The sequence below is a fragment of the Elgaria multicarinata genome, chromosome 8, assembly GCF_023053635.1.
Source record: "Elgaria multicarinata webbii isolate HBS135686 ecotype San Diego chromosome 8, rElgMul1.1.pri, whole genome shotgun sequence".
Classification (NCBI taxonomy): domain Eukaryota; kingdom Metazoa; phylum Chordata; class Lepidosauria; order Squamata; family Anguidae; genus Elgaria; species Elgaria multicarinata.
In genome coordinates this window covers 69,760,533-69,783,658 of record NC_086178.1, presented here as the reverse complement: position 1 = coordinate 69,783,658, position 23,126 = coordinate 69,760,533, and the positions used below count along the sequence as shown (strand labels likewise).

General features: G+C 42.4%; 1 protein-coding gene across 1 annotated transcript; it reads left to right on the top strand.

The window, feature by feature from the left end:
• The first annotated feature begins 3,114 nt into the window (after positions 1-3,114).
• SFXN4 (sideroflexin 4) lies at positions 3,115-22,232 on the top strand. Its single transcript, XM_063132738.1, has 14 exons — positions 3,115-3,200; positions 5,415-5,480; positions 8,007-8,081; positions 11,174-11,200; positions 11,309-11,363; positions 12,581-12,606; positions 14,179-14,232; positions 14,325-14,414; positions 14,513-14,575; positions 16,069-16,159; positions 17,630-17,745; positions 19,048-19,133; positions 19,796-19,913; positions 20,850-22,232. The coding sequence occupies exons 1-14, from the start codon at positions 3,162-3,164 to the stop codon at positions 20,925-20,927; spliced, it is 984 nt and encodes a 327-aa protein (XP_062988808.1). The 5' UTR covers positions 3,115-3,161; the 3' UTR covers positions 20,928-22,232.
• The last annotated feature ends 894 nt before the right edge of the window (positions 22,233-23,126 follow it).

Genomic DNA, 23,126 nt, shown 5'->3' with positions numbered 1-23,126 from the left:
CCCACAACTGGAGAAAGGCAAAGCAGTATCCAAGCCAGTGCTACACATCCATATTAATTGTCACATTTTGTTACATGTTCCTTGACTGAGCTGTGGAGTTGCATTGTGGTGAGCATACTGAGTCTGACAGCTGGCCCTTGATCAGAGTGTTCCCTTTCCTCAACGTCATTGACTGTTGGCTGGAAGCAAGGCATGCTGTGTGTCTTGAAATTAAACTACTGCTCAAATATAAGAATATTGAAAGCTGGGAATTAGTCGTTTACGCTGAGAACATGAATAACTGGTGTTGGTATATGCTGCATATAATCTTTATGACACTTGACATGTACATGTGTCAACCCTGTAAGTTTATTTTCTAGGCCAGCTTTGCTCAGCCATGTGCTGGACTACAATTCCCTATCTCTGACCATTGGGTATATTGATTAGGTATGATGGGAGTTGTAGTACACCATATCTAGGGAGTGCCAGGGTAGAGAAAGTGGACTAGGCCTGTCCCTTTGCCACACTGATGGTCTGAATTTTTTGCAGACCGTTTTTCACTGCAACTGTTGAAGCACTCTATAGGTTACCATCACAGAGTACACAGCAAGATTCAGTCATCTCTACTCAAATCTCCTAATGCTAAGGCAAAACAAACATTTATTTTACAATTATTAGTTATTACAACAGTATAATGCTAACAAATACATTAACCAACACCGTTTTTACCCCATGCCTGAATTTAAAACATGACTTTTCTCAATTTCCTTTTCTAACATGGTTCTATACATCAAACCATGAACTGAGGTGGGTGTTGGGTCCCAAACACATCTTTTTGTAACATTGTGGTCATTTTCCATATTTATATAGTAGCTGGCATTTTTCTAAGGTGGAAGATGGGACTTTAGCATGTGCAGGAGCTGCTTGTTTCAAATTTCTTCTGGGTCAAACCCTCATGTTCCTGGACTAAAAACAGGTAAGTTATCCAGTCTCTTGAGAAAAAACACCAGTCATGATGACCATGAGAAAAAAATCCATATACTGTAATATCTTTATTAGGCCAACTCAAAGATCACACAAAAAAATGCAAGCTTCCAATATCTCCAGATCTCTTCATCAGATGACGTTAAAAAGGATTGGTGGTGAAGGAGAATAGGAACAGAGGCGGGGAGGGTGATTGGATGTTGTAGCTTGGATGTCCCCATAGTAAAGAATCTTAAGATGATACTTAGGATGAAGATTTGCAGATACTGTTTTTAGTTGTCCTAGAGGGGAGAGATTTCATCTTGTGGAAGAATGTAATGTGCCGAGGGTTAAAGATGGCTTCTCTGCCAAAGGGTGGCTGCAGGTGGCTACATGCCAGATTTGCATTCCTTAATGGTGGACATCATGTGCTAGCAGACAGAGAGAAACTTTCAACCAACGGAGCTTTGAATGTAACCTATGACACATTGAGATTGTGCACCTTAACTTGCAAATTGAATGTAACTTAACTTGCTAACCCAATCCTGACCGATCAAGGGGTTAGAAAGAAATAACACCCCCTGTGTAATCAGAGCATATATATACTGCAAGATTCCTTTGTTCTGTGTGCCTCCATTTTGTAGAACCGGAGAGCAACCCCATACTGCAGTATCAGAAGTAAATGGATTAAGTTCAATCCTCCAGTCTCGTGTGTTTGATTAGCTATTAACACGCTGGGGTAGCGAGCCTTTCACCCCTTTGAGGGACAACACTAGAGGCATTAAAACCATCAATCACATCACTTAGAAGGGCCAATTTGAATGTCTAGATAGTGTCAAATATAATATATTTGAATGTATTATATAGTGTAATACCTCTAATAAAGGTATTACACTATAAAAACATAAGAAGTGCCATGCTGGACCAGACTGAGGGCCCATCTAGTCTAGCACACTGTTCACACAGTAGCCAACCAGCTGTTGACCAGGGACCAACAAAGCAGGACATGGTGCATGTTCCCCAGCAACTGGTGCACACAGGCTTACTGGCTCGGATACTGGAGGTAGCACATAACCATCAGGACTAGTAGCCATTGATAGCCTTCTCCTGGGAGAAGGCTATCAGAAGGCTATCAATGGCTACTATGGATTTTGAATCAGTTTTATGGATTTTGAATCAGTTTCTATGCCTATAAAATGACAGAGAAGGGAGAAGTTGCATTGGAGGTCTGCAATCTTATGCACACTTCAGAACGAAGTCCCACTGCACTCAGTGAGAAAAGATTGTTATATTTCCAAATGCAACAGTTCAAAAAATAGGCTTCAGTGGGTCTTTTCTGTTCACAGATTATATTGCCCAAAAGTAATGTACTGGAAGGTGTATCCAGTGTCATTTGGCACGTTTACACATTTTAAAGGCTCTCTGGGTATCCAGACCTGGCAAACCTAGTGGCTAGTTGTATTCCTTTCAATGCACCATCTGTATACACAAAAAGAAAAGTCTAGCTGCATAAATTAAATTTGGAGGAGGTGTCATTTATTTTGAATTTCAATAAAAGTAGAAAGATGTGATTTGTTTGAATATTTCTCTGACCTGGCCATGAAATGTTCAGAATCATTAAGAGGCATATTACATGTAGAGTTAGTTACTTTGGCACGACAGGCAGAAATCAAGAAAAGGATTCCCCAACCCTGCATAGCAGGAAAAGCTCTATTGGCTCTTTGCCTATCACCCAGTTGTTATAGAATTGGAGCCCTATTTGGTTTCAAAAATGAGCGGAAGAGCAGTAACATATTGGTAGATGCAACGTTTGTACCCGCGTCCTGCCACTGAGACGAGACGTCTGGTTCCCTCCTCAATCATGCAGCCTTCCCCCACATGACGCTCCCTAGAAGCGTTGGACTACAACTCCTATCATCCCCTGACATGGCCCTGCAGGCTGAGAATGATGGGGGTTGTAGTACAACACATCTAGAAGGTAGGGGAAGTCGGCTTCAGTGCCATGGAGCTTGCAGGGGATTCGTTCCACGGGCCTTTGACTGCCCGGCTTAAAAGATGCCCTTCCAGGCAACTAAGGGCGACCAAGCGAGAGCGAAGCCATGCTCGTGACGTCTAACGCCAGGGGTTGAACCTCAGCAGCCAGGGGACGCCGCTTCCGGAGGGTGCCTCAGCCGGAGCTTTCCGGCGTAGACGCTTTCCGGCGTCGCGCACGGAGCGTGATGGATTTGAATGCGCTGTTCTGGAGAAGCGAGGGCGAAGTATGGCTACGACGCGTTGCGCGGGGGTGGGGGGTGAGAGGATGTGGGGGGTGGGCATGTATTGGGGAGGGGGCGCAGAGCACTCCGTGGCTCAAATGGAAAGACTTTGCAGCCATTAAAAGAGCAGATAGGGTTGAAGGGCTTGCAAAGGGCAGCATCGCAGATTGTGCTGAGTTGCGCCAGCCTCCCCCAACCTGGTGCCCTTCATATGCGTTGGACTACAATTCCCAGCATGCTTCAACCGGGACATCTGGAGGGCGCCAGGTTAGGAAAGGCTGATTTGCACCACGTGCTCCGTCAGTGCACTCCTAGGTTTGTCTACTCAGAAGTAAGCCCTAGTATGTTCCCTTGGGCTCACTCCCGAGGAAGTGTGTATTGGATTAAAGGCTGTATTTCTGTGACTCGGAGTGAATTACACTGATTCAAACAAATAAACAATAAAATGCCAATGAACGAGAGAACCAACCTAACAACGTGTACTGAAATCTCATTCGTATATTCTAACAAGTATAATTCAAATCTAGTCCAAATAGAAATACTGTACAGCTGTGCTTTTAAGAGCACAATCTTGTACAACTGTACTCAAAGATAAGTCTTATTGATTTTACTGGGTCTTATTTACACATAAGTGAGTTGAGGACTGCAGCCTTAACGTCTGTCTGTATCAGAATTAACTGGGATTCACATTTGTTTGGATGAAGAGAGTTTCTTCCCCTATCATTTCAGTTCCTGAAATGGCCCAATCTCACTGTGCTCTAAAAGTGTAAGGATTGTGGGGTATCTTTTGTCTGAAAAATGGCTGCTAAAGGTCATAGCGTCTATCCTTTAACATTTCAATGTCACTGAGAAGAAATGGCTCTGAAGTTCTGCTTGATCTCTACTACAAGGTACACTTGGGAGCAGAATCTAGGTTAGCAGTTGCTGGATGGGAAGTGCAACTAACAATCCATTTGTCAGGGTTGGAGGTTAAAAAAATCTTTCTGCTGTTAGTGAGCCATATTTGAAAATGGCTCACAACAGAGATATCTTCAATTGCGCAGAAGGTTTCTGTGTCACCAGCTGCCAGGGAAAGAGATGTAGTGATTTGCCATGCAATTGGGAACAGCCACACTCACAAGCCATCTTCAAATGTTACGCTGCCTGGGTGGGGGTCTCCATGCATTTTGAATTAAGCTTGCTTTGCAGGTTGATCTTCAGTAAGTAACTTAGGACCACAGCCTACATGATCAGATTCTCCCAACCTGGGGCCCTCCAGATGTATTGGGCCACAACCGCCATCATCCCCAACCACCATGGTCTATGCTACTTGGGGATGATGGGTGTTGTAGTCCAACGCATCTGGAGGAACCCAGGTTGGGGAAGGCTCGCTTAGATGTATGGCTTAGTGGAAGTGGATTTTTATTTGAGTTCATTTTTAAAAAACAAAATGTACTGATGCAGTCCTGTACTTAAGCAGGAGCCTGGTAGCTACAGGGACAAGGAATTGCATACAGACGAGCGCATGGAGTTGCATGAAAGTGAGCCAGCAGGTGCACCAGCACAGACACCTAGTGGTATGCCAGAGGAGGGAAGACCATCCTCTGCAACCAGCATAGAAATGCAGCGCACTGCTGGAGGAAGGCTAGCCTCCAGTATTATAATAAACATAATTCTGAGCTAATAACTTTTGTGGGTTTATTTACAAGATTGTTGCAACAGGTGAGGATTTTGCTTTGTGCAGTATATGTTTACTAGCCAGTAATGCCTGCAGTGTCCAGTAGGCATTACTGCCAGGTACATGTGCACAGGTTTGTGGCCTTAGTTTAGTTTCCTGAACTGAAGTAGGATCCAGGTAAAATCGCCCAAATGATTTTACTGGATAATCTGCTACCAGATTAACATTTAACAAATTATCCCGTGTAGGATGTGATCAGTTGCTCTATTTGGTTCCTTAGCAGGGCACAGGAAAAGATGAGGTATCATGTTTTCGAAGTGCTGTAGGATTATGCTTGTCAGTATGCAACATGGCTATATTGCATGTGGTGCTTTAGTGACAGGAATAGGCTCAGTATAATGGAAGGCAATTTAAGCAGTGAAAATAAAGAAGGTTGGTGTACAGATAGAACTAGTGCTAGGATACCAATTACTGGCTAACTTTGGCTAGCTTCAGGAGTTATGGCAGCACAGACTTGCTAAACTTTCAAGCATCTTTTAAAAGTAAATCTCTTTCTTTAGACTTTTTTCCAACGATTTCACCATTGGACAAATATTTTGGACCCGACACTCCTATTTTCATCCAATGTAAGTAGCTTAGTTATGTAAGTTAATACTGTGAGTTGCATATGTGACTGATATGAGATTGGAAACCTGAATGTAGACTGGGACTATTTAACCCACTGTTGACTATTTAACCCAACTGTTGGTTATTGTGTCATCTGAACCCAGCCAAAGTCATGCAAGGCAGTTGTCCTAGGCATGTTTGCTCAGAAGTAAGTCCCACTGATTTCATTGGACCTTACTCCCTAGTAAGTGTGTGCAAGATTGCAACCTTAAATCAATCCAGTTTATTACAGTTTATTACAGTCATCAATCAGTTTATTACATGGTTACAGACCCGTTCAACAAACAAAGACAAACCAGAATCAGTGAGATTTAGCAAAAAGTAAATTAAAATTTATATACTAAAATAAATAACCCGATACTTTAAGGATAAAAATATGTGTTAAATTAAAAAAAATCAAGGTTTATTTGTGACATTTGTATGCTGTTGAATATAATAAAATCTCTGAACGGTTCACAATAAACATGGTGGTTATCATGTCATCTGAGGCTATAATATATGATATAGTGCATAAACTACATATAAACTATAATGTATAAAATAATAAATTAGGATATAAAAATAAAGTATATAATAAATGGAAGCAACAACACAAATTGAGTTCTGGCAGAGAGAATCCTTTTATGTGGCTTTGCAGCTAAAAACAGAAACCTGGTCACTATTTCTGTTATTATTTTTTCCTCATCTGCTAGCCAATAAACTTGATGCCATTCCAGTCCTACCTGGGTATTTTGATAGGATAGGAGTCAATAATCCATTTGATCGTCTTTATTGAAGCTAAGTACAAAAAGACATGGATTAGTGTTTCTATAGCCCTGTTCCCACAGGGGCAAATCTGGTTTTTATAAGGTGTACATGAAAAACGGCTGTCCAATACAGCAGAAGGGGATCCTTAAATACACATTTTCCCCAGTCCCTAAAAAGGGAGCAGCAGCTTTTTGCTTGCTGCTTTTATATTTCTTTTCTCCAAAATTATTTTGATGATAACCCCCCATGAATTATCAAAGTTAAAAAAAAATCTTTACACCTACCCTCACCTACCCCAGTTGTTTGACTACAGACCTTGCAGTATTGACTTTCTGAACCTGCTTGGCTTGTACGTCACTTGGCAATGGCCAAGCAATTGGAAAGATAAATCATAGCTCCTTGAACATACGCAGAAGCCAGTGTGATCTGCATATTACTCAACAACTTTTCAGCCTTTGTAATAAGAACAAAGCTGTAATGTGTAAAAACAGTAAGATGGAGAAAGAACTAACCCTGGCAATTCAGACTGGGCTTTTACTTATGCACAGGCTGGAACTAGGCATTGCAGCAAACACAGTCTGCCAGGAAATCCAACAGTCCTATGTTTTTTTCTCATCTCTCTCTTTCTTCATCTCTCTCTTGGGAATGTAATGTAACATCAGCATGTTACATTTCCCCATCGGCTGTGGCTTGTGGAGATGGAATGAGAGACTACTTGGAAACCTGTGCATGCTGCCTTGAGTTCCATGATAGATAAAAGGCAGGATATAAATGTACTAAAACATAAATGTGTCCTAAATTTGGGATCTTGCAACTTCCCTTGGTGCCTGTCAAGGTTCCCTGCTCCTCCCAATTTTTATTTTTAAAGTTGAGGTAGTTTTTAAACCTTGCGTGAAAATGAATCACCTAGCTTGCTGCCACCTGCCGTCCTAATTTCCTTTTCCCAGAATGTCTCTGGGACCCACATGGACCCAGAGATTGTGAAATGGCTTTCAGTGAATGTAACTACCCCCAAGGCACAGCTGTTTTGTGACATTTCTCAAAATGCTAAATGTGCCCACCAGCCATATGTTGAGTATTCCTTAAACCAGCAGTAGGCACCCTGGTGCCCTCCAAGTGTTTTGGAGTACAACTCCCATCAACCCCAGCAATCATAGCCAATGGTCAGGGATTATGGGAGTTGTAGTCCAAAACAAGTGGAAGGCACCAGGTTGCCTAGCCCTGCTGTAGACATGACAGGGGAAAAAGGTAGGACAAGATAAAGGACTGCTGTTTTCAGCTATTTATTTATTTATTACAATTCTATATCGCCCAATAGCCGGAGCTCTCTGGGCGGTTCACAAAAAGCTATAGTTCAAGCGTCATATCTCTCAATGAGAAATAAGCAGTGCTGTTCAATTAATACCCAACTAACATGCTAGGGAAAGGCTAATGCAAGTTGGCTACATGTGTTATCTTGAGTCCCCATAATTTACTTCGAGGGAGAAACATGTGCTAATTCTCTGATCAAAAAGCCTCCTGGAAGCTGTTTTAAATATCCTCCCTGCCTCCCACGGGAAAACAATCCAGGCAGGCTAGAAGTAGATCAGAAGAGTGATGTAGGTTTTTGTATCCACCAAGCATACAATGGAAGGCTGGCTACAGCAGAAGGACTGGATAAGAGAAGATCTGTGGATGTTCATGGAAAAATAATAATAACCTATTGTGGTTTCTCTTGGTGCCTTTTCTTGTAAATATAGGCAGACATTGAAAATGCCAGAAAGCATTTACAGGACACTGGAGAAAACATTACAGAGTCCTTACAGGACAAAAAGGTATCTGACATTCTTCTTCCAGTAATAATATTTTCCTTATGTTTGTATATCATGTTGTTAATTATCGTTTTAGTATATTTAGGTCAGCCTTTCCCACCTTGGTGACCTCCAGATGTGTTGGACCCCAACTCCCAGCATTCCCCAGCCAGCATGGGAGTTGGATTCCAACACATCTGAAGCTCAACCAGTTTGGGAAAGGTTGTACTAAGTGCTTCGATTCCTCTTTGCTTGACGCCATTAGCTAGGCTGAAATTGAGGCTTAGAGATGGAGAGTCCATTACCAATCTGTCATTTTGAACCCAGGTCTCCACAATTGAGGCCCACCATTGGCCCAGTTCACACGTCACTTGCGTCTCTGTGTTAGAGATGCTGGCCCTGCCCTTAACATCACATCCCTGAGTTAGCCTCTTCTCCTGATGTCTGCGCATTGAATTCAGACATCTGGAAAGGAACCCCTACACCTGAGAAACTGCTCTTGCGTAGGGGCTCCACACAACTGGGACATCTGGTTGCAGAGGCATCCCAATTGTGTGGAGCCTCATTGTGCTAGCAGCTGCTTAAATGTAGGGATTCCTTTCCAGATGTCTGGACTCAACACGCAGGTGTCATGGGGGAGGCTAGTCCAGGGACATGGCCTCACTCATGCTTTAACCCATGATTGCCCTCCATACAGGTAACACCTGAACCAGGGCTACTGTGTGGACCTTGGCTTGTATAGATGTGTTAGCATCATTAAAGCACAGGAAATGTCCTTGGTGTTCGCCTCATTGGGTAGCAGCTGCTTCTTCTGAACAAAAAAGTTCAGAGTCTGGGATCCTTTAGGAGCGTGAAAATCTTGCACCTGAATTTGAATAATAGAAATACTTGTGAGATTCATTACCGTGAAACTGAAAAGGCAACATCTGCATCTCTAAAGAAAATGTCCTTGATTTGTTTTCGTCTCCAGAAGGTGACCAGTGATTGCCTTTTTGGATGTTGCTCATTACTCTTGGAAGGATTACAGATTGTGGAAGATGGTGTCCTTACATCAAAAATGATGTATAAACAACAAGTTGTCATTTATCTTGAATAGACACCAAGGATATTTTTGTTTTTGATTAAAAAAACGAATAGCTACTTTTTTTTAAAGCACTTGGTATTATACACATCTTGATCTTACAGAGCAAATCCTTCAGTGGACAGTCTTCTTTAGCAGGGGTTTTCTACAAAGCTCAGTCGCTCTCCAGGCTGATAATGGAGCTCAGGCTTATGTTATGTATACTTGACTCCTAATATATAAGGATGAGATGCATTCTGAAAAGGAGATCGAGGTGCATGAAGTTCGGGTGAGCCATGGATGTTGCCAGAACAGTGTTCCTTCCAGGATTGCATGGGCAAGTTCATATATCTGTACTGGGTGCAAAATTCAGCATTCTGGATTGTTTTAACTTTAAAATAATGTCTGTTTCTTAAGACTGCAAAGAGGGAGTAGCTATATTCACATGTAACGGTAAGCTAGGATTGCCAGCAAATACCACCTTAATGAGCTGCATATTTATTTATTTATTGCATTTCTATACCGCCCAATAGCCAAAGCTCTCTGGGCAGCTCACAAAGAAATGCATGCAGGCTATTTGATTCTCTTGCTAGCACAAACTGGTAAACAAATCAGAAAGTGTTTCTTCACATGATGTCCAAACCTAGGATCCTGGTTTGCTTCTCCCAAAGAGCCAGGATTTGTAAGCTGCAATAAACTGTGGTTTGTGATCCTGGCTTGTTTGGGAGCAACAAACTAGGAACCTGGGTTCAGACATCCTGACAACCATCTGTCAGGGATGCTTTAGGGTAGATTCCTGCATTGAGCAGGGGGTTGGACTCGATGGCCTTGTAGGCCCCTTCCAACTCTGCTATTCTATGATTCTATGATCACACAAAGCAAAACAGAATCTACCCACTTATGCTAGCAGGAGGATTGAAGTGGAACCAGTCAGACTATGTGCACCAGTGTGCAGCTTGTTCATGATCATCTTGTTCAAAGATCATCTTCTTGGCTCGCCGCTCCGACCATGTTACTCCGCTTCTGAAATCTCTTCATTGGCTTCCAATTCACTTCAGAATCCAATATAAACTTCTCCTGTTAACCTTCAAAGCTTTTCACGGTCTAGCTCCTTCCTATCTCTCCTCTCTCATCTCACACTATTGCCCCGCTCGTGCTCTTCGCTCCTCTGATGCTATGTTTCTCGCCTGCCCAAGGGCCTCTACTTCCCTTGCTCGGCTTCGTCCATTTTCGTCTGCTGCCCCTTACGCCTGGAACGCTCTTCCAGAACATTTGAGAACTACAAGTTCAACCGCAGCTTTTAAAGCTCAACTAAAAACTTTTCTTTTCCCTAAAGCTTTTAAAACTTGATGTTGTGCAGACTTCTACTGTTACTTTCTAATGTTAGTTTTACCCTACCCTGTGCCTGCTTACCCTACCCTGTACCTGTTTGCATTCTCTTCCCCTCCTAATTGTTTTACTATGATTTTATTAGATTGTAAGCCTATGCGGCAGGGTCTTGCTATTTACTGTTTTACTCTGTACAGCACCATGTACATTGATGGTGCTATATAAATAAATAATAATAATAATAATAATAATAATAATAATAATGATAAGCCAGAATTTGCTAGCAGTCCTGGCTTCCTGTTATGTGTGAATGTGGTCAGTGCCTGATGTGGTCAGTGCCTGATGGAGCTAGAGAAGTTACCAGGCAGAGTTCTAACTGGTCAGGCAGGGGATAAATATTCAGTCCTTGCACAGCTATTTGCTAGCAGAAGCAAAATAAATATGTCAATTTGTTTAATTTGACTTCAAAGTAATACGGTATACCTTACTTATTTTTATCTCCCTCAACCTGGTGCAGTGGCCATGCTGGCTGGGGATTATGGGAGTTGTAGCCTAACACATAAGGAGAGCATCAGGTTGAGAACGGCTGGTCTAGATGTATGGCTGATAGTGTGGGCCTGGGCCATTACTATATAAGTAGTTCTTGAAAACTCAAATCAAGAAAGATGTGTTCATTTATAAAATGTATTCTGAAATACTTCTAAAACCCTGCTTTCCACTTGTTTAGATAAAAAAGGCCTGGTACCTAAGTCTGGTAAGTTTTTATAAAATATATAGGAATTATTTTCACTTAGATCTTTTTCATCTTTTAGCAAAGACTTCCTAAACCTTTCATTTTTTGTGTTTGCTTTTCTCCTTGAAGGCATCTGTGCATACTGGCACTGGCGATACAATTCCTGTCGCATATAGGCCACCAGGTCAGTTTCCATGTGTAGTTTACTGAAATTGGATACATCCTTTAAAAATGTACGGCCTATGATTGAGAATTATATGAATACTGTTCAACTAGTAAATGGTATCAGAGGAACTCATGCTGGTTGCTGCATGAAGACCTTTATAACTATTATTTATCAACAAACAACCTGTGAGCATTTTTATGCAATCAGTGAGTGTACAATAAAATTTAAAGATCTCAGGTTTAATTTAAATGTTTCTAGTCCATATTATTACAATGATTTGTTCGGAATATGAAGGGAATGTATCCCAGGGATGCAGGAATATAAGTTATTTAAATACCATAGTTTGTGGTGGGCTGGAATTGAGAAATATACTGCTTTGTTTTTTTAAAAAACCACTAATGTCATGGTTTTTAAGGCCTTACTAGTAATTTTGGAACATTTGGGGTTAGTAATACTTGCCCTGTTGTCACTTGCTTCCAGTGTGTGAAGAGCTACTTTCAGAAAATGCAACACAGGTTTGTTGCATTGGGTTGTATACAGTGCAGGTGGTCTGCTGGTAAAAGCTACTCAGGATTGGGGACAATTGGGACCGGGAGTGGGGACAATTTCCACTCCCTATCCTTGCGCACCCTCAAAATCTACTCCAGAAGAATGAGAAACCCTCTGGAGCAGACTTTCAGGCAGTGCAGAAAGGTATCGCCCCGATAAGGTAAGCGGGAACCAGTGCTGCCATTCAATGGAGAGGGTGGAAGGGTTGGAGGAGAAAGCAATAGCCAACCCTGCCTTTATAGCCTACTCCACGGATGTCTACTAGCATGTCGCCCAAGTGCAACATGCGAATAGTCACCCGTGGAGTGGAATATAAGGACAAGGTTGGCTATTGTGTCGTCCAAACACACCTGATGTCTCTCTTCTGTTACCTAGGATAACCTTTTGCTTCCATTTAGTACAATCCACATTGCCACATATCTCCTCTGGGAACAGAGTTGTCCTGGGAGCTGTAGTTCCCAATTCGCTTTCTTGGACTCCATGGGTCATGTTGGTCTTAGAGTTGAATTACTCGTTTCACTTCCATCAGCTTTGGCTTGAGGAACAACATCAGGTTTCATTTGAGATCCTGGTATACATTGTTTGTTTGATTGTTCTGTTAATTCACCAAGAGAGCCTCCAGAACAGTTGATTTGACAAAAATAAATAAGGTTTTCTCTCTTTCTCTCTCTCTTTCTCTTTTAAAGCTTTCCTGGTCTGTACTGCTCCATTGGTGAGTAAAGACAGACGTTTCCAGAATGTCTGTGGGCACTGGAGTTGCCAGGTGTTCCTTCCAGAACACTGTGGTTTCAGTGGATGCCATATTGAAAAATCAGAATGGACTGAAAGAGAAATCTAGCTACATTTCCCCTGCCCCCAGCCCAAAAGGTCAGGGTCCAGTTCACCCACCATTCCCCGTCCTAGCCCAGTTTAAGAGGTGAATCAATTTAGTCTATGGCTACAATGGACCATAAGCAGGGAATAAGTGTGTTCCTGAAAAATTCCTGCAGAGCAAATCAGTATGTGTGTATGTGGATCATCATCATCATCATCATCATCATCCCTTCTAATACCAATTCAAGTTTTTCTGTGTTCATGCAAAAGCCATGTCACCCCCTCACAAGAGGGAAGTATCAGCAGACTTGAGTGATCCTAAGGCATGCAGGGTTATGAGAAATTTTAAGGGAAAACAACAGCCCCAAAGAGCATGATAATAACCGAATGGCATAAAATGTTGACAGACTTAGAGAGAGAAATGGGTTGGAGGTTTAATGGAATGGAGTGACTGGACAAGGTGGAGGGAGGAAAAGACACATAGAGATAAAAAGACTTGACAGAACTATCTTGTCATCTGGATAAGTCAGTTCCTAGTTCACACTGAGAATGTCCTCAGGGATAAGTGAGAGCTGTTCATAGACATCAATGGAGAAATCCAAAGTTTTAATATAGCTAGAACTGGGCACAAGTGTGTCTAACCCACACACTAGAAAATCTCCAAAATGGAGAGAGAGAAAGAAGATTCTCTGGAGATTGAGCAAGCTTGTTGGGCACAGAATATTGACTGACAGTTGGGAAAAAATAAGAACTGGATTTGTGCAGTTTTATGTAGGATTTTCATAACGTATGAACAGCCATAGCTGAGACCTAATTCATATTCTGTCAGAACTGGTTTGCCTGCCATACCATTCCTGTAACATTTGAAGGTAGTGAGTAACCTGGGTCACAGGCCAAGGTGGCATGAGAAGTAGCTGTGGATGTCAGCCCATCCATGTGAGCCACGTCTTTCAGATGTTACTGAAAGTGGTACAGGGGCAGCCCTAGCACAGTGGCTCCCAAGACAGCATTGGAACTGAGCCTGGATGCGAAGTTGGTATCTTCCAGACAAATGCGTTTCTGTCTCTTTAGATTTTGGAGATGCTTTCAGGGGCCAGGTCCCTGTGGTTGGCGGGGCTGAAGGCAGAAGGGGCAGGGACAAATATGTCAGTATATTTTAACTTAAGGTTCTTACTCGCCCGTAGCTAAGCCTTAGAGGCATTTCAACCGTTTAGAATAGAGGGGGGAAAACTGCACAGAAACCGGGAACTACCAAACGATTGGTGGGTGGAGCCGGGAGAAGGTGATCTCGGGAGGGCCACTTTTGGACCCCAAGTGGCACAGATTTGGACCCCGGGCATCAAGTTGTGCACCCCAGTTTTAGGAGTTAATACAAAACTTACAAATACCTGCTTATCTGTACTGCTAGTGCAGATAGGTGCCTTTGTGATGCTGTCCAGACTCTCTTCCTTCATGTCGTTTTAATTTACAGGTTATTGCTTCTTTTTTACCATACAGAGGGACGAAGCACGCCTTCCTTTGGCAGGTACAAAGCAATGCATTTTGTTTTCACCTGTTCATATTGATGAGTGAATGTATCCGTTAACTAACGTGCTTGTGCAATCTCAAATTTTGCAGTTCATTTTCCATACGTACGTTGCCGGATTCACCTTGGCAAATGGGAATTCTAAAAAAGAAGCAAACGAGAATGCTCCAGAAAAGATGAAAGTATGTGTTACTTTTAAAGGGGCAGGTGTGCGACAAGTGGTCTCCACACTGCGGCGTTTGATTAGGCTCTGATTTGTTGTGTGCGTGTTTGCTTTTAGGAACTTCCATACAAGCAGTTCTTTCTCAGTACTGGGGCAGTCTTGTATTCTGCCACTCTTGGGGTATGTATTTCCAAGTTCTCTCTGGTTTTATTTTCTACTTGCCATGTTTTTGACTAGAATATAGCTTCGCACAGGAACAGCCTTTCATGCCCAGAAAGCAAAACCCCTAGTGCAAACTTCCCCAACCTGGTATTTTCTAGCTATGTTGGACTACAAGTCCCATCATCCTAAGACAGCAGCATTCCTCCCTGTTTCTGCTGTGCTGCATTACTTGTCCTTGGCGCAGTAGACTAGGAGCAGAATCACCAAGCAACTGGAGGGTGTGGGGCAGGCGGCATATGCGTAACAGTACCCACTGGGGCGGCAGGAGCTCATGCTTTGAACTTGACTCCCCAATGAACAGGGGAAGACGTTAATTTCCAGCCTCTTTTTGAGCATGTGGAAAATAGAGATCCTGCTGTATGAGGTACATTTGGAACCCTGAATAGAAGCACTTTATTAGGCTAAGAGTGGGTGAACAGGATCACCTTGTCATGATTTTTCAATGGCGATCAAACTCACTGGACTGCAGAATTGTAAACAGAAATGAATAACTATGGCTTGGAGCCAGAATTATGTTAAGCCCTCTTCAGATTTTTACTCTACTCTAAGTCCAGGATTAAGTTAAGCCCTGGATGGGATGCCAGCTCCACTCAGGATATAAACTATATAAATATATTTTATGGATGGCATGGAAAAGCTGAGTACCTATTAATGTCTGTGAGACAGGCTCATTGCCTGTTCTGGATGGGGTTGCACTCCCTCTGAAAGATCAGGTTCGTAGTTTGGGGGTACTCTTAGATCCATCTCCGTTGCTTTAGGCTCAAGTGGCCGCTTTGCCTGGTTCACCAATTAGGACCTCTCCTGGACAGGGACAAGTATTAGTAACCTCAAGATTGGATTACTGCAATGCGCTCTATGTGGGGCTGCCCTTAAAGCTGCTCCAGAAGCTGGAGCTAGTGCAGAATGCTGCAGTTTGGCTGTTGTCTGGAGCTGCCCCTTTCCAGCATGTAACTCCTCTGCTGAGGGAACTGCTCTGGCTGCCTATTCACTACCAAGCCAGGTTTAAGGTTCTTGTACTTGTGTACAAAGCCCTAAACAACTTGGGACCTGGATACCTGAGAGAGAGCCTTCTCACCTACCAATCTGCCCAGTCACTGTCATCTGAGGGCAAGCTCCTGGTGGTTCCATATAGACCCATCTTCTGATTGGAGTCCACCAGGAGAAGAGCCTTCAGTATGGTGGCCCCACTCCTATGGAATTCCTTGCCTCTGGAGGTCAGGCAGGCGCCAAATTTGTATTCTTTCCGGCGCCTCCTGTAAACATCGTTGATCCAGGAAGCCTTGCCTTAATGACCAGCCACGATTTATTTTGCACTCTGTTTCTTTTAAAAATATTCTTTTAATGTGTTTTTGTTCTGTTTCATTTCGTCCACTGCTCTGAAATTCTGAATAGGGAGCGGTATATAAATATTGTAAATAAATAATGTGTATAACTCAACCTTCTGTTTCTAGGCTCTTCCTCAGTTCTTTATGGCTCGCTTTAAACCACAGAGTTCTTTTGTGCAAGGTTTGATCAAGTATTGCATACCAGGTCCAGTGACAGGTGAGTGAATCAAAAGCATTCAAGGGCCTTATTAATTATTTATTTATACGATTTATTTTAGCACGTTTATCCCGCCCTTTAGCCAAAAAGGCTCTCAAGGCGGCTTACAAAAATATTTCTTAAGACAGTCTCTGCCCACAGGCTTACAATCTAAAAAACATGACACAAAAGGAAAGGGGATTGGGAGGGAGGAGGGGTGGGGTGAAAGCGCAAATTCTGGCACTTGATTCTTAGTTGCAAAGTTCAGCAGATGCTTCCTTTCCCTCCGATGGCTTCAGCAGCGACAGTTGGTAGCAGGAGGGAGGGGGCTCTCAGCTGGACCTGGACCCTGGCACGATGGAGAGGTGCCTGGCTGCTGCTTCCTTTCCCTCCGATGGCCTCAGCAGCGACAGCCTTCAAGGTGGGAGCTTGTTCTTCCAGCTGTTCCATGCTTAGGACTAGGAACTGCCATTGATTTGCCTTGATAATTTTTCCTTAGCTCCATTTATAACGGCCCTAAAGATTCTTTTAGGATGTCATGTTTGCAGCTCTCTTCCCCCTATGCCACATGTTTCTTGCAGAGTAACAGCAAAGTGTTGTAGTATGTTTTAGTGACATGTATCAGCATACTTCTTCATAAACTGTGCAGTTTTTTTAATCATCATCATCATCAAGTAATGCAATGCTGGTTCATTTATTGAATATATAGCTTGTCTCCTGCCAAAGGCCTATATGCCATGAAGAAGGTTTCCATCGACCCAAGATTCCCATACATTTTACTATGTCAAGATTCAACGTGGGGCCTAGTGGCCAATAGAACTTTCTGGTACTTCCTAGGGCCTGTTGCAGACATAACATAGGATCTCCGAACTCTGCTGAGGAGCTCTGGTACCTACAGGGGGCTCATTCCCTTTTCCTTTCACATTTGAATACATCCCTCACTTTCATTTTGGGAGCGAAGTATGGTACAACCCTACACCTGGACCAATATTTCAGCTCACTGTAGCTGCCTTTATTCATTAATTGTTTGAAGAGGGTCTGCATGACTAAAGGGGTTACACTGTTGGCTCCATCTCTGAGGTTGCACTGCTTCCTTGCTCCAGCCCCCAGCGTCCAAGCATTGAGCATGGATGGCTCAGAAGGGGAACCTGCATAAATCTCTATGGGAGGTGGAACCGCAATCACGCAGACTTGTATGTAGGCTTTCTCCCTGCGGGTGTCAATGCTCAATGCATGGACACTGGGGTGGGAACAGTGATGTGGCCTCACTGCTCATTTAATTCCATGGTCCCCTTCTTGTGATTAACACGTGACACTAGTTCCAGCACTAGTTGAGAACTGTGATTTCAGCCAAGGAAGCTGAATGTAGAATACAACTTGCATTAAATGTGAATGTAAAAATCATCCAAAAACTAATTTTAGGCAAGCCCTGCTTGCTTGTGTTACTTACCAAGCCTACTCTCTTCCCTTGTTTGTTTCTTTTTTTAATAGCCTTCTGTTGTGCATTTAACGTGATGGTAATCAGAAGCACTGAGTTTGAGAGTGGGATTGAAGTCATGGACAGCAAAGGCAATGTCATCGGAGTGTCTCAGAGAGCTGGAGAAAAGGTAAGCACAGCATCGTATCTTTCCACTGGCTTGATTCTTCCCCCCCATCACCCCCCCCATTCTAACCAAAGCTGTCTATATGTTGAATTAAATCTTCAGCCAACCAGCAGCGTCTTGCTTCTCTTTAAATCACTTGTATATTTGGAAGGCGAGTCCATAATCTATCATCCACCCTTTCTTACTCTTATCACCTGCCCCTTATGACCTTGGCATCAAGGGATTTGCACTTACCCGGTTCGTTCTTCTTCACTTCCCCAGGACTCCTCCTCAGCTGCACCCCACCAATTTCTGTTGCAGTAGCCTTCCCACTTTTTCTCATTCTCTATCCATTTGCTCTGGCTGCCCAGCTTGCTTTTAAAAGGAGCACATTCAGTCCCAACACTACCTTGCTTTGGCCCTTGTCTTGTGGGACACCTGGGACTTCTTGGCAGGAGCGTGGCGGTCTTGGTTACTTTGTCCATAGCTGAGCATATTCCCGATTTGCTAATTAGGCCAGCCTTAGTGGTTGCTTACAGCCCCTGGGTATCCAGAGAGGCTTGCATGGTGCCTACATTGTGGTCTTTTTGGTGTCCAGTGAAGTCCTTTTTTATTTTCCCAGGCTCTTAGACTTCTGTTAAAACAAAAATGGGGTTCCTGTGTTTTATGATCCTTGCATTGCTGCTGGTTTTTACTCTAGTTTTATTCTTAACTTTACACTTCTATTCTTTTTACTTTACCTTTTTAACATTGAACTTTTAAATGATTTTATGTTTTATTATGCTTATTGCATTTTTTAGTTTGATTTTGTGAACCACCCAGAAAGCTGCAGCTATTGGACAGTATAGAAGTGGAATCAATCAATCTAGCTATATCTTCCCATACTGTGACCTTCCCATTTGTCCCAGGGTTCAGTAATCTCCTATACCACACACCCAAAACGTCGTGACATGTAGCCCATACAATGGAAACACTTGGTATGGTCTTCCATATACTGGTGTGCCTCACAATGGTGAAATCAGTCAGGGTGTCTTAGTAGCAGGCTACGCTTTTAGGACAGGAAGTACATCTAGTAAATAATGAAAGTTGGTTCAAGTAAGTTGTGCCGTGGTAATCTACTTGGCCGATGATGATGTCTTCCATTGGTCTGTGTGGGAAGATTTTTGGCCTTTTGTAAAACAAATCTAACTACTCTTTTGTTTGGCTGATCCCTGAAAATCCAGGACCATTCAAGAGACTGCTGCAGAAGTGCAGTCCTTGGACTTTATTGTGGTGTAGCTTTCCTTTTAGTCTTTGTCTGTCTGTTTGTTCTTTTCCTTCCCCTAGGCTGTAAAAGAGACAGCATTATCCAGAGCAGCAATGTTTTGTACGGCAATATGGATCCCTGATTTAACTCTGTTCTGCTTAAGAAGGTAAGGCATCTGCAGCAAAACAAACATGAAGGAGGAGAAATGGAAGCATCTGGTGGCTGTGTGATGGACATTCAAGCCACAAACTGATCCCTCCACCCCCATCTTGCTGCTGCAGGAGCAGTCTGCAGTGATTGCCCTGTTTCTGGATCTGCAGCGAGCTTCTGTAAGCTGCTTCACCCTTCTTAAATTCAGAGACTGCAGCTTCATTTGAGAGAGGGAAGTACTTTTTGAAAGCTGTGTTTCTTGATCATAGAATCATAGAATAGCAGAGTTGGAAGGGGCCTACAAGGCCATCGAGTCCAACCCCCTGCTCAATGCAGGATCATGGGGATTTTCTTTGTGCACAAATATCAAGTGACTTCAACCTGAAGGATTCTTCCTTGGACAACAGCATAAACCAGGGAATGTAGAATGGTAGAAGCCCCAGTGGAAAATGTCTGACCTGTTATGACCAAGGAGCCACCATTCTGTGGCTTCAGGGCTTAATGGTTCAACCTTGCATACCTGAAGGGATCAAGCCACCATTCTTGCAGTGTTGGGATTGTGGCAGCAGGTCATAAATCTCTCCCCCTACTGCCCACTCTGTTATTTTAAACTTTTATCAGGGCCTCTGATCAGTTGTTGACATCTGTGCATTAATCTATCCTTTCAATCTCTTGCAGAAAAAGCTTTTTGCTTCAAAATCCATTGTTTTTGAATCCACTGAGATCTCTTGCAATGATTTCCATCCTTGGAGCAATGGTACCCGTTTCATTTAGTTGGCTGCCACAGATAGGCAAGGTAATTCTCATGTTCTGTTCACCTTGCAATCTTTGCTGAGCACTTAAAGGGCAATGTCAAAAAACAAAGACAATAACAAAACCCCAGGAAGATTGAAATGCATCTGAGCTGGGTTTTCACTTGCAAGAGATGCATTTGTTGACTTGGGATTGTCCTTGGAGCAGTTCTCAGCATCAAACTGCCGTCTTCCAGAACTGCTGTCTGGAATGGGGAGAAGAAAGAACAAAACCTGGGTATGCGTAGTCCATGGGGTTAGTAGTGACTATGAAGTTTCTAGGTGTTGTTACCCCAAAGGTGCAGTTTTAGCATATGGATGGAATATTATCAGTATACAAGGTGGAAGCAATCCATCACACCTTTGAAAAGAAAGATAGAAAAATGATAGGGATTTTTTTTTAAAAAAATATCTTGTAAGAATATGCAAGTTTCTCTTCTGTCCCATAAAGACGTTGTAGAATGGGAGTGAGCAATATGCTTCAAAATTGCTCCTGCTTGTAAATTGAAATAACTTTTAAAAACAAAATTTTCCAGTACTACAGTGGGGCACTGCTGAATGACCCCCAGACCTCCCAAAATTACCTACCCCTGTTATAGAGTCTGCATTTAGAACTATAAGCCCCACTATTCAAAGTTCTTTTGTAGACCTTACATTGATTTCAGGGGTATTTAGCATGCATTGAAATATGGGAGCCAAAATTTGTTCTTGCTTACCAATTAGCCCTTTTGGCATTAATACTTCAGACATACTAGTTTGAGATTTCTGTGTAAGTGGCAATATGTTCACTGGTCATTGTAGCCAACTTTTTTGTTTTTAGGTGGTGGTCTTACCTTAATGGAAGTGTGTTTGTGAATCTTCTGCATAAAACTGAACGCAAATGCTATAAAGCAGTCAGTAATGGTTTGAAATAGTAAGAAGGTTATGTGTCTGTGTTCCAGATAAAACGAAGTGACCTTGAACCTGAACTAGTCTCCTCCACTGAAGAAACAGAATTCTTTTTCAATAAAGGACTGTAATCATTTAGGAACTTAACTTACCAGGAATGCTATTCCTGGTACAATGGAGTTTACATGTCCAAACATTTGCTTTTAAGCTTAAACAGGCATCTTTGGTATTTTTGACCAATAAGGCTGAGCTTTATGTGATGGATTATTCAGCTCGTTTTAATATATTCATCAACACCCATTCAGACCAACCTTCTGTATGTTTACTCTGTATTTTGATGCAATCATGTGTGAGAACTGCTGCTAAATTTTGTTGGGAAAAGAAAATCCCAACCTCCCATCACTGATGCCCTTCAAAAGAGAAAGGATTTAATTTTGTGATCTATGTACTGTAATTGTTATAATTAAAGGTCCCCCCCTCTTGCCTTGGATGCTTTCAGTGAATGTTCAGTGGAATAAATTCAGTGGACATCACTGAAGAGAACTTTGTGATCACTACTTCTGACGGAATTGGAGCTGCTACATTGGTTGGATGGCTCCTAGTTGAGCTTTCAAAAAGGTTATGCAGAGCCCAAAGTGGGCAGGGCTTGAAACTAGGTCCTTGGGCTGTGGGTTCCCCACCCTCAAGATAAACAAAAGCCCCTGCTGGAGCAGTTAACGCTTCCCCCATGCAAAGTCCTAGGGCTGAGACTTAACTTAAACATGAAACCAGGTATATAGGAAATACGAGGACAATATTCAATGGCCCTGTTCAGAAAATGGCTTTAGCCACAGTGAGTAAAGATTTTTGCCTTATTCACCGTAGCTAAAGCCATGGTTTAAAGTGTTTTCTGAACAGGGCCAATGTAGTTAGTGTTAAGATGAAGCTGCCTTGCTTATGCCTGCACACTACTTCTCTGGCCTATGATGGCTGCATGCATAGGGTTGGATCCAGGCATAGTTGTGCTTAGAGTAGAGCCATTGAAACAAATGGAATTTAACTTAGACCCAATAATTTTAATTTCTAAATATGGCCAAATCAACCCATAGAAATGAAAACCTTTGCTTACATGATAAAAGGCACTTGAAACATCAGAAAACAATATGCCCAGGATCACATTTAAATTGGGCCCACTTTTTATAGGTGTGTATTGGGATATATAAATATTGTTAGCCTTGTAAATAAGCCCACAAAAGTTACTAGCTTGCTGTCATGGGAGGGACAGAGAGCTTTGCCCTTCCTTCTGCAACCCACTCAATTCTCTGCATGCAAGTCTTTGTCACCTATGGCTACCAGGTGAGTGTATAAATACAATACTGCTATTAAACATATATGCTGATTGCAAGGGAAAGAAATGCACAGGGATTCCTCCAGATTAGCACCCTAACTCATATACAGTTTTAAATCTATAGGAGGGGTGGTGGTGGAAAAAGACTCACACCAAAATTAAATAAGAAAAATGTAGTAAGTTGAGTTTGAGATCTACACATGTTTAGATCAACATAGATTTCTGTACAAAAGAGAATGACAGACCCCTGAAAATAGGGGAGCAGAATCAGGCTCACAAAACTTACTAGAACTAATTTAGGTATTCTTAACAATAGTTCTCCATTTCTTTTAGTATCTTCCATATTTTAAGACATACCGTAGTTCATAGTATAAGTAGAAGACCAATGATTCTCAAATTAATATTGCTAGTACAGTGATGACTAATAATTGAGTAGTATTTCAAAAAATGTTAAGGTTTACTGATTTTTTTAAAAAGGGTAAATAATCTGTCACATGCTAAGGCATATATTTATGAAGGCAAGGGTCATAAATGGATTTTTAATATAGCAAAGTGCTACTGCAGAGGCTCTTCAGCAGGTCCCAGATTTCTACAAAACCTACTGAGTTGGACTCAGACCCAAGTCATATTCAGAGTAGACCCATTGCAGTCAATGGGATTTCAATTACTCACAAACTGAAGTCCCATTAATGTCAATGGTTCTGCTCTGAACATGGCTACATCTGGACTCAACCATTGGTTTATAATATCTACATTTTTTGTTTTGTTAAAGGGCTAAACTATATAGTACACTCAGACATGTGCATTCAAATCTCAAAGGCAACTCCAAGGTAAAGGCAGCTTCACAAGGGGCAGTTTTCAGCAGGTAAATTGCTGTGTGGGTGCATCCCCACTCCTGTTCACCCCATATTTGTCCTGCATGGTTTCAGAGGCATATTTACTCTTGCAAACACGTCTCTGGCACCCCACAGACAGAGTAACTGCAGGAAGGGAAAGGAGGTCA